The 12,539-nt window shown below is 37.5% G+C and overlaps 1 protein-coding gene across 2 annotated transcripts in view; it reads left to right on the top strand.

Annotated features, from left to right (window-relative positions):
* SDHAF3 (succinate dehydrogenase complex assembly factor 3) overlaps nt 1-8,120 on the top strand; it is a 31,189-nt gene extending 23,069 nt beyond the window's left edge. For both annotated transcript variants that reach the window (XM_063450752.1, XM_063450753.1), the window contains exon 3: nt 7,849-8,120. In XM_063450752.1, coding sequence (XP_063306822.1) covers nt 7,849-8,046 — 198 coding nt within the window. In that variant the 3' untranslated portion in view covers nt 8,047-8,120. The remainder of the gene's footprint in view (nt 1-7,848) is intronic.
* Nucleotides 8,121-12,539: the final 4,419 nt, after the last annotated feature.

Raw genomic sequence — 12,539 nt, 5'->3', positions numbered from 1 at the left:
ATAAAGTTTCTTTCAGACGCGTAATGGGCCCAGCAGTTGAGGGCATGTGCTAGCTTTGCCCAGGCCAAAGCTAGCCTGTCAATTATTAGGACCTGGGTATTGCATTCTTTCCTCGTGTGTGATTCCTTTCCTGAAAACCAGAAGAAGGTAGACTGTACAGGATAGCACAACTAACACACTAAACATGCACAATCCCAGGAAACAGGAGACTAACAAACCCATTGCCATTCACAGACTGATTAGTCAAAAGTTCAGACACACTAAGAAGGATGCAAATCTCGGCCAGTGCTCTGCAAAATATATACATACTATTTATATAGTGTTTTTTTTTTTTTATATCTTCATTTTTTTTTCTTTCAATTGGTCACTTCTCACTTGATCTGTGAATAAAATCAATTTTCATTTAGTGGCTGTCCCTTAACATTTGATAATTCCTCCATCGCCTGCTAACTAATGCACTAAACATGAAAGACCAACATACCGAACATGCACAGACAGACTAAACAATGCACTCAGCATGTGCAGTGATTAATCAATGCGGCAAGAATCGGTGGTTGGAAAATGTATGAGACTCTTACCACAGAAAATAGAAATAGTTTGATTTTGCACTGTATGTAAAGCAGTGTTTGCAATGAGCTTGTAACAAGTGTGACAAGCTGGCAATCGGAAATAATTCAGAAATGCACATTGCGTTAAATTGGGAACGTTCCATGGTATTTTATCTGTGTTATAGTCGATTTTTATATAGTCCGCTTTCAAAATGCCACTTCCAAAATGCATGCTCTGGACAATCCAAATGCACAGTGTGAATTGTGTCAATGTAACATTAAAAAAACTTTTTGGTTTTTAAAGCTTGGACAATAGATCACAAAGTCTGCTGAGAGGGAGAATAATATCTGGAATACTATATTAAAATATTATTTACTTGTAGAAATCCCTCTCATTTTACTTAATGCCTGCTCATTGTCAGTTTGTTCAGGTTTAGGAATTATTTGGGGTTTTTTTAAGTTCAAAGTTTGCAGTGATTTATTTGTACTGTTTAGTATTCCAGTATCATAGTGTTCCTAGCTAATTGCTTTAATTGCAGTATGGAGGATCATTTTTAACACCGTATTGATTTTCGTCCTGTCTGTTTTTCCCTTCACCTTCTTAATGGGCCTGGTTTGCCGCTGCAATTTTGTTTGACCTTTACCTTATTATCATATTCACTTTACTAATTGAAACATCCAGATAATACAGAACTACCTCAATTTATTGATGTTTCTTTAAAAAAAAAATAGATATTAGCTGTCTGGATTAAATAGCATTTCGCATTCTCTTAGAAAAGGCTAAATTGCACCCAATAGGAACATCATAGCTTTTCTTTGTATCTGTTTATCGTAAATTAGAGTCAAACTTTTCTTTTCTAAAAAAAAAAAATGCTATTTTAAGATGGTCCAATTTTATTAATTTTAATCGTATATACCTTTTATGTTACTGTATTCATTACTGTGTTAGGCTTTATTTGGGTAATCTTCAGATGGTGTCGGACTAAAATTCGTAAAAAAAATTGCCAGCCAGAGTATTATAGGTAAGTTAGCCTAGGAGTAGTTGACTGCATTTTTCTGTTTTAGGCTGTATAATGATTGAAGATAGCATAAGCAATTTCTCAGTGCAGGTTATTTCCAATAAATACGCGCCCTAGATCTCTACTCTGAAAACATTCATGAAAACACATAAAGAACATATGTATACAAAATCTTAATACGGTACCAAAACAAGACTTGTGAAGCTTTATCTCAGTTCTACAAACATATCATATTTCCAGGAGGATTTTGCTGAAAAATGTGTTCTGACTTGGTGGTTACATGCATAACGTAAAAAAAAACCAACAAAAAAACAAAACAGTAAACCTGCCTCAAATCCTTAAAGAAAGTAATAATGAATATCAACAATCTTATGGATTTCTTAGTACTATATTTCAGAATTATCCAAACTCTCTAGTTCAACTGGCTCAAATATATATTAGTGGGTGCTTTGTATTCCAACATTTTGACCTTCATCTCATAAAAAGGCGATTGACTTTAATTCTATTTTCACACATTTTATTTTGATTCTGAATGCCATTTATTTTTTTGTTACAGTTTTCTATTATTTCTGAAGTTTGGGAAAAGCTTTGTTGATCCAAGGATGAATTTGATTGCCATTTCTGAATGAAGGCAATATTGCATTCCAGTATTGTAGTATAAATATTGCATTCCAATAATGTAGTATAAAACGCTTCAATTTTTTATTTTTTTTTGCGTCTCAACTCGTCTTGATTCTTTTGTTCTGCTTGTATTGCTTTGTAACTCTGTATTGTTCATAAAAAAAACAAAACAAAAACAACTGCTACTTTTCCATCCCTCTTGTGCAGCATATCCTCGGACCCAGTCTATTGGACATATTTTCTCTCTGAAAAGATAAAAGAAAACCGCAAGTCAATAGAAGCTAGAATTTTTTTATTTTTTATTGGTTGTTGGTGGTTTTTAAGGCCGCGATGCTGGGTCCTATTAGTAAGGCGGTAGTGTTTATTGTCACACTACGGTTGCTCTCTGTGTCTGAAGATTTTAAAGGAAACACTATATCATTAGTAATACAAACTTGTATAGCTGCCGCCCCTCCCATGTGGGTTTAATTTAATATTCTGTGGCCTGCTGCTACCACTGCAGCTGCCTTGCCCCTCAGCTAGATAATCAGTCTTGATCTCAGCCAATAAAATGCTTCTACCATGGGGAAGCATTGAAAGAGTAGTGTGGCAAAAAGCCTCCCTGTACCAATTAAATGCTCTCTGAGAAGCAGTTGATTGCATAACTGAATCTGACTCCGTTATTGCAGCAGAAGTGCCTCTAGTGGCTCTCTGGAATAGTGCAACTAGAGGTCTTTTAACCCTACAATGAAAACATTAAAATTTTCACACCGTGACAATGTTTTACATTACAGGGTTAAAAATATTTATTTAAAGGAACCGTTCAAGCACCAAAACCATGCAGGCAAGACTTGAGAGTAAATAAGGTTAGCTGTCCCTATACTGCAGGAGACATGCTTGGAGTTCCTGCTTAGGAACTAAAGGCTGTCCGCCATTAGTGATGAGGCAGGCAGCGGCACCTGACAGAATCCAAGTAAGAAGTCAAACTGTTGATAAACTCGCTGTACGGATTATAGTGCTTGGAGTGTTCTTTACTTGTAGCAACACACTAACTATATATATATATATATATATATATATATTTATATATAATATTGGGGCTGATGTGTACTGTGGTCGTTGCTGCCGCCCAGGAGTGATGGGAGTGAGCGCAGGACTTATCTTTTTATATTTGTATTCACTTTTTGTATCACACAGCTTTGTTACAATGCTGCCGCCCATCCCATGTGTTCCCTATTAAGGGTTACGAAGTATATAGGGGTGTATTTAAAGAATACCCCTGTCTGTCTCATTTGATATATCTTTGCCAGAAGCTCAAGGAAGCAAGGTGAAAGGTCAGTGTAGGACCCGCTTAGGGTGGTATGCCTTGACGTTGGCAGGCGGGCATTCCCTCCAATGGCCATTAGAGTAACTAAATGTTACATAGGGATTAAGGAGAGAGCGCAGGTAACTTTTTTTTTTTCTTCTTCTTTGGTTTTTACACTAACATAACCGCTGCTGTTCAGTGTAATAATTATGTTACATTTCTAATAGTCCGCCCCCCTCCTCACTCCTTTTGGCATGGTTTGACAAAACCTTGGCTGTCCCTTGTACTCAGAAGCCATAATTCTTTTCTTCCAGACTGGTAATGCATGATTTACACTTCTGCATTATCAATATTCTCTCCAATCTGATCATCAGTGGTTTGTGAGAGCACTGGGGGCATGATAAATCTAAACTCTCAGTCTATCAATTCCATCCAGGTTGGATGAAATTGACATTGATAATGAGGTAGTATAACGACTGCCTGATCAATGCAACTCTAGGAGACGGTCTCCAGATTTTGATAAATTGCTCTTAAACAGTTTAACAACAATCTAGTGGGTTGCGTCCCACAGTCTGTTGGCAACATGTAATGTTTATGTTACTTAGAGGGCCCCTTTCATGCAGAGTTGATTGCTTCCACAAACAGTGCCCTTAAGCCTTAAGTGATTTGTTTATATCATTTTTTTCTTTATGTCCATTTTCACAAACATTATACAAAAATCATCACCTGTTTCAGTGACTTAGTTCTCTTTTCTTGTAAACAACAGCAGAACAATGATCTCCCCTTTAGGCTGATTTTAAAAGCTGTAATGATGTTCAGGAGCGATAATTTATCTTCATACTAGTAGGTGGCTGCATAAAGTTGCATAAAGCAAGATTTGCCTCCAGCCCCTGCCTTTTGTCTGACTTTATAATGCTTCCTTTTGACTGGCAATCCATGGTTTGGTGCTGGTGATTATACGTCTGCAACTCTGTTGCTCATCCCTTTTAACAACACTTAGGAGTTTGTATCTGATTGTGGCTAGTAGGGGTTTGAACTACAGGAGATGTACATTTGTCTGCAGCTGTGTAAATGTCAGTGCTAGGGAGAAAATGGAAAAAAGATAGACTCCGTTACACACATCAGCCTTTTATGTATGATGTTTGTTAAATTGTAGTCAATATGTGAAATCCTAAAGGTATTGAGACGTTTATAAAAAACGGATGATATGATAAATGCAGAATATTTAATGTGAAATTCACTTGTGCTGTCCTGAAATAAAGAAGGCCGCTAAATTAACACAAATTTTAACACTTTAAAGAGTAAGACACATTGCTTTCTATTAAATGGTTTGAAATTCATACAGTTTAATATGAAACCGTTAAATTCAATCATTTCTAAATGTTTCCCAATGATAGCTTTACCTTTATTAAAACATATAATTTGTAAAAAAAAAACCAAAAAACAAATTGGTCAAATATTTAGAATTTGTATTAGTTGCAGGACCATTCTACAGTAAATGTTGTCCATCTTCGCTGAGATAGACACTCAAGCTTGTTAGATTCTAACAGTGCAGTGAGCACGTGGGAATCTTTCTTGGTTTGATGAATGTTATTGGGGGTGAGAGCAACATTGCCTTGAGCACTTTGGCCAATTTCCCAAATGTCTGTCAATTTATTGATCCTGTGACATAAATAGGGGGATGAGCGCAAGATAATTCTAATACTCCCTTACCGTTCATAGTAATGCTGCATAGATCTTGGAATTATGGTAAACTATCAATAATTAAAATTCTTATATCCAGGTTAAAAAAAAAAAAAAGTTACCACCTATTTAATAATTGTATTGTATGAAATGCATATAAACTGGTGTTTATATCTGAAATTATGCCCATAGCAATCCTTTAAATGTTTTATTATTTATAATTACTCTTTTTATTCTTTGTCTTTATGTATAAGAAGGTTCCAGTTTAAAAAAAAAAAAAAAAAAAAAATTGATTAAAAAAATATTATGTAGCAAGAGCGCCTGTTTGGCAAGCAAAATCGCATTGCTGCCGGTTTCTTTTGAATAAGTGTCTAGAAGAAATCCTGCAAACAGCAGTTGTATATAAAATATGCATGAGTTTTTGACTACACCTCTCTGGTTGGAACAGATGGGCACAATCAAAAAAACTGCATTTAGTTTACCAAACACACTTCTTGTATATCATGTGCTTGGAGGTATTAATGCCCAAAGGATACTATAATGGGGATGTTTATTGTAACATGTAGAGACTTGGATTATTTCGAAGAGGTTTAACAAGCAACATTTTCTTCGAGTTAATTCCCACTTTAAAGAGCAACTGCCTCTATCCAGTAAATACTAGTGAAGCTTTTTAAGGGAAGTGGAGATCCATGCTTGTAAGTAAAACGCTCTTAAATCTCCAGCACCTCTTTGTTCAGCTCAATATTATTGGCCAAATATGCTCCAGGTACAGCTATGTGCTACTGGGCATCCGAATTCCAAAATTCTGAAAGGGAGCATGCACACTTGGGCATTACTTCAAAATGGATGTGGGTATTCAGCTGCCCTCACGGCACTTGCACAGAGTGTACCAGGGGGGTTAATTTACATCCTTTCTCGATGTACGGATACAGCCTGGTTTACGATGATGTAGGAACACTAGAATAAAAATAAAGTAAATATTCTTTATAAGATTAGCGTTTTCTTTAACTTTTAGAGTATCCCCCCCAACTTTTTAAAATAGAAAAAAAACAACTATATTTACATTCCGTCAGTCCATTGCTGGGGCAGTGTTTTTCCAGCAGCTGCTCCTATCATCTTTTGTTTCCTTTCTGGTACAGTACAATGCTTCTCACAGAGTAATCACCATGCTCAGTCAGTCGGTTACTCCTCTTAAAGTACCATTGAATTATGCACTTTTTTTTTATGAGAAGCATTCGGAACAATTGACTCCATCTTGCTGTGCGTGGTGGTGTCACTGAACATGAAGACTTTCCATAAATTCTGAACACTTTCTTCACTAAAAACTTCCTTCAGTGAGGAAGCACATCTATTGGATCTGTCTTGTGCTAAATGCATACTTATGGCCAAATGTAAACATTGCCATTCCTATGAAATGGCAGTGCTTATATTGCCAGATTGCAGGGACAGTTTCTATGCACCAAAACTACTTCACCAAAGGGGCAGAATGTCGATTCTTAGATTGTTCCTTTCAATAAAAATGAAACAGTCTGAATTAGGACAGCCCCTATTTTTGGACAGTGTAAATGCCCTAATGCATTACAATGGTAGAGGGTAAAACATTTTGAATATCATTTTCTTTTAAATGTAAAAAATAAAATACGAAATATAATATTCATATTTAATTTTTATCCATAGCTCCTGCAGATACTTCAGCATAAAGGCCATCCAGTTTCTTTTTCGGTGAACTGATTGATGGTTAAAACACTGTGAAATACATAGCTCCACTAGGAATCATTACGTCAGTGCTGTACTTGTTTGTTCGTTCATTCATGCATGCCTTGAATCTGTGATACCACAGTCACTGTTCCCTGCAAGTTAGAATGCTCCGACACAGTCTTGCTGTGCCTAAATTCCTTTCTGCTCTACTTACATACCATCCCTGCTCCACAAAAGCCCCTTCCTTCCTAACTCTTCCATTTGTGTCCCCTCCTTGCTCCTTCAAAGTCTCCTGCCTCCTTCACTGCTATATATTCTCTCCAGCATAAATAACCTCCATGGTTCACGCACAAGTCTTCTCCCCACTCCATGCTACTGAAGTCCTTTTCCAGCCCCACTAAAGTCCATATGTGCAACCTCCCATGTGTACGCATTATTTACAGGTTAAAGGGATGATGTGTTGTGGTTGTTTGTTTTAAGGGCATATCCAATACCTAAACACCAGCTTAAACTATGACGTTCTGTACAGCCTGACAATTACTGGTTTAAAAAAAACAAAAACTTTTTTTTTAGAAGGGAGGAGGCAGTTTGTGACTGACGAAGTGGACTTACATTAAAACCTGCAGCAGAAGATTCTGTTTTTAAATTTTTAAAATCATTTTGGAAAATGTACACATTAAGTGTATATCTATGAAGGAGCGTAAAACAAGTGTTGATACATGGAGTGTCTCTTTGTTTAGATGCAATCAGAACAGTCATCCCCTTTTTTAACGAAGGATGCTGGTCAAAGTTGCTCAGGAATATAAAAGCAAGAATTTTCCAACTTTTTCTGCTTCAGTCCAGCTATGTAGACTGTCACGAGATGAGCAATGACATCCATTAAGTGTTATTAATTGTCACGCAATTTATTTGGTTCCTTGCCCATGCATTATAATAATTGAAATTACAGGATGCAGCATTTGTTCATTGCTTTTAATTCCCTTTTTTTTCCCAGGCCTATGCTACGGTATTGTTGAAACAAGCCAAAGAAGAATGGGGAACTGCAGGTGGGAAGAAAAGATATGGAACTGCGCTGTCAGAAGAAAAACTTCATTATTTTCGTGAAGAGCAGATTGGACAATTACTGGAACTTATGCAGGAAGCTACTAAACCTAAACCTCAGTTCGATGTTGAAGAGTTTGATCAGAAGTGATAACTTGCTCTGCAATTTAGATTTTGGTAACCTCCATCTACATGTTTACAACCTAATAAAAACATTGTGTTGTATATTGGTCTTTCCTTAAAAACATCATGATTTTTTATATTCTTCAAAGCCTTTGAGAAACACTTTAAAAAGACACAGAATTTGCTATAAGGTTTTTTTGTTTGGATTTTTTTTTTTCTTGCTAACCATATTTGTGCGACTTTCATGATCCCTTGCTGCACTTGGGGTTCTTTCATCATCCCTTGCTGGGCAACTTTCATGATCCCTTGCTGGACTTTGGGTCAGTTCTTTAGGTACTAAGTGCACATTCAGTTCTCTTTGAGCCCATTTCTACCTTCTCCGGTTTCCTCTGTGCCTATTTCACATTCCTAATGTTATTTCCTTTTCCCTTTCTTCCCATTTCAACCCTGTTTAGCCAGTGCTAGTGTCTTGGTGTTAAATTACTATCTGAATAAAAAAAAAAAAACTATTACAATTTTTCCTTGAATATAAGCCCTAGTTTATTTTCAGGGGATGCTCGTAATAGAAGCCCTAGTTGAGATCGTCGCTAGTTCACTAATCTATGTTCGGATAAGTTTCTCCAAAACATAGATTTGCAGGATGCTACGCGTTGGTAAACTAATATATGTTCGAGGATTCCATCTAATATAGATTTGCGGAATTCCATGCGCTAGTGAACTGAATTCCCCAAAACGTAGACCTACCTTCTTGCACATGCTTACTTACCAGCAAATTAGCTTTACAACATTGTCATAAGTTCAGAACCCAGTCGGTAAGTGAGGACCACCTGTAATATATAAAAGACATCCCCTGAAAATAGTGAGTATTTTTGAGCAAAAATTAATACAAGACCCAGTCTTATTTTTGGGAAACACGTAATGAGTAATTTTTATATTAACACTAATAGTCCTAATAGTAACTTATTTTTTTCATTTTTTAAGCAGAACCTCCCGACGGAATATAATTTAAATACTAATTTTTCTGATTCTTTTATAGAGATGCAGGATGGAAGTATGGTTGTGGTTCCAAAATTCATATTATTATTTTTCTTATTTTTTAAAGATTGTTCCAGTCTCTCTCGAGAAGTAACCTGTTTTAACCCCTTAAGGACACGTGACAAGTCATGATTCCCTTTTATTCCAGAAGTTTGGTCCTTAAGGGGTTAAACACATTACATGATTTGTGTAATCTTCAGGCGGTTAAACACATCTTTTAGTGTGCCATGCATGGATGTTAAGATTATTTTTTTGAGGGTCACTTGAGATTTAAGTGGTCAGCTTTATTACCAACAGCAGGAGTGTCAGGGCTAACAATGCTCTAACCCTAATCCTCATAAATTATAACTCTAAGCCTCCCTAACCAAATGACTTACCTATTTAAAACCCTTTTAAAGTAGTTAAGTTTGAAAATGTCACGTTCAAAATACAGCAATGTAATCTCTAAAAATTTGCTGAAACCTATGCTTAGGCCCTCCACACGCCAATCATCCTTTGTTTATCTATGAACCATCAAAGTATTTTGTCTTGTACCCCCACACCCTGGGATATAGGCACTGCTAATTTAGTACTTCTGTCAGCAGCTGGACACTGGGTCGCATTACAACCCCTACCCCCTTTCCCCATTGGAAAAACCTCCCCTTTCTTCTCCTAAAACGCCATGTTTACTATTGTAGGGACTTAGATGTTTAACAAGTGCAGTAAGTTTGACCCCATGCACCCAATAAGAAGAATAAACCATCCATCTGAGCCATTTGTTATATGGAGCACCTCAAACATACATCTTTTATGGATTAAAATTGCAACCTGACTGTGCTTGCAAAGGAGCTGGATGTGTACGCTCTCGTATAGATATGATCTGTAAGTGGAATCGGTCTCTCCCTTGGTAAGTGCGTCTATTGAATAAAGGCGATGTCTGCTCGCATTCTATTAAGTTCTCTGAGCAGTAATCACTGTTTTTGGGAGAATTCAGCCCCTTTACATGTAGGTAAACCACTTTGATAGTCATGGGAAACGTTTACAAGTATAGCGAAAGATAGATCCTCTATAAATACCATGGGAGTTTACTATTTTGGGAACCTCGACCGCAAACCTTCAAGACCCTAAATTCCTCAGTGGGAGATCAAGAAAGTAAAAGAAAACATGAGTGAGAAGAAAGCAAATTCCAATAAAACGAACAAAAACAGCAACCTGGACTCACAAATCGCCAGGCGATACCGGGCATGACTAGACCCCAGAGGTCAAAACATTGCCAGTTGAGGGCTTTGAGCCATCCAGTCTACAAAAAAGGGCATGGGGTGACAATGGCCATTCCACAGGTGACTAATTTTAAGATGGCACATAACCCTGCATTGTGGCAGGGAAATATCAGATATGAGCTCTGGCTCAACATGTGATATGTATAACAAACATCATCTAAACATGGTAGACTGCCATCTAGCGGGCCATATAACACCACTGGTCCCCGTGCACAATAGAGTTTCCTATGTCCCTCTGCAGATATTAATCCCCTGGGAATAGTGATTCCTAGATATAAACTGGATGGTTTCCTGGGCCTCATGTTCAACCCATGTGTGTCCCTGTGTTCATCCAAAATCTTCCGGAGGTCCGATAGGCTTTCCTGTGGCGTTTTCCCTATAGGCATTCGCCGACAGATTAAGTTTATACATTATACTTTCACGGAGACAAGTCAGATAAGGAAGGAGGAGCAAAACTATCTAAGTGACAATTAAGGGACTCGGGGAGTGCTAATGGTACACTGGTTAGGGGGCACAAAACCTTGCCGTGGCCCGGGCGCTGGCAGCCCATGCTACATGACTGGCTGGAATATGTCTAACACAGTGGGGCCTAACCTCTTGTGCATCTTCTTACATCACATAGATGCAGAAATTATTCCTTAAGCGGTTTGCCAAGTCTTCAAGTAGCATTTCTCCTTCCTCCAATCTGGCGCTAATGTTGTTGGTGTGATCGATTGTCTCGTTATGGGCCGTCACCACTGCCTGCACTCTGGACTCTAACTTCTCAGTGCGATTATCCACTTTATCCTCTGTAGCATTACACTCGACCTCTCAAGCCAGGTAAGAGCGAACCATGCTCATCTGATGTAAAATTATTACATAGTTAGATAGCTGAAAAGAGACTTGCGTCCATCAAGTTCAGCCTTCCTCACACCTGTTTTTTGCTGTTGATCCAAAAGAAAAAAAAAAAAAAAAACCCCAGTTTGAAGCACAATTTTGCAACAAGCTAGGACAAAAAATTCCTTCTTGACCCCAGAATGGCAGTCAGATTTATCCTTGAATCAAGCAGTTATTACCCTACATTGAAAGATTATATCCTTGAATATTCTGTCTTTGCAAGTATGCATCTAGTAGCTGTTTGAACATCTGTATGGACTCTGATAAAACCACTTCTTCAGGCAGAGAATTCCACATCCTGATTGTTCTTACAGTAAAAAAAACCTTTCCTTTGCCTTAGACGAAATCTTCTTTCTTCCAGTCTAAACGCATGGCCTCGTGTCCTATGTAAAGTCCGGTTTGTGAATAGATTTCCACACAATGGTTTGTATTGGCCCCGAATATATTTGTATAATGTTATCATATCCCCTCTCAGGCGACGTTTTTCTAAACTAAATAGGTTTAAATTTGTTAACCTTTTTTCATAGCTGATATGTTCCATTCCTTTTATTAATTTTGTAGCCCGCCTCTGCACTTTTTCTAGTGCCATGATATCCTTCTTTAGAACAGGTGCCCAAAATTGCACAGCATATTCAATATGTGGTCTTACCAGTGATTTATAGAGAGGTAAAATGATATTCTCGTCCCGAGAATGAATGCCCTTTTTCATGCATGACAATACCTTACTGGCCTTGGCCACTGCTGATTGACATTGCACATTGTTGCATAGTTTGTTGTCTATAACAATTCCCAAGTCCTTTTCGTGTGTTGTTATCCCTAATTCGCTTCCATTAAGGGTATACGTTGCTTGTGTATTCTTTACGCCGAAGTGCATAACTTTGCATTTTTCAACATTAAATTTCATCTGCCATTTGAGTGCCCAGTCCTCCAGTCTATCTAAATCCTTCTGCAGCAAAGTAATATCTTGCTCACATTGTATTATTTTACAAAGTTTTGTGTCATCTGCAAACACTGAAACATGACTTTCAATGCTGTCTTCAAGATCATTTATAAAAATTTTAAATAGAAGGGGTCCCAGAACAGACCCCTGAGGGACACCACTTGCCACCTCTGTCCAGCTTGAAAATTTACCATTAACGACAACTCTTTGTATTCTGTTTTTAAGCCAATGTTCTACCCAAGAACAAGCATTTTCATCGAGACCGATTTCCTTGAGTTTGAACACTAATCTTTTGTGTGGAACTGTATCAAATGCCTTGGCAAAATCCAAATAGATCACATCCACTGCAACACCCTGATCTATACTTCTACTTACTTCTTCGTAGAACGCAATCAAGTTAGTTTGACATGA

The sequence above is a fragment of the Pelobates fuscus genome, chromosome 4 (genome assembly GCF_036172605.1).
Source record: "Pelobates fuscus isolate aPelFus1 chromosome 4, aPelFus1.pri, whole genome shotgun sequence".
NCBI lineage: Eukaryota > Metazoa > Chordata > Amphibia > Anura > Pelobatidae > Pelobates > Pelobates fuscus.
Note: the sequence above shows the minus strand (reverse complement) of the source record. Positions and strands in the feature narration are given on the sequence as shown.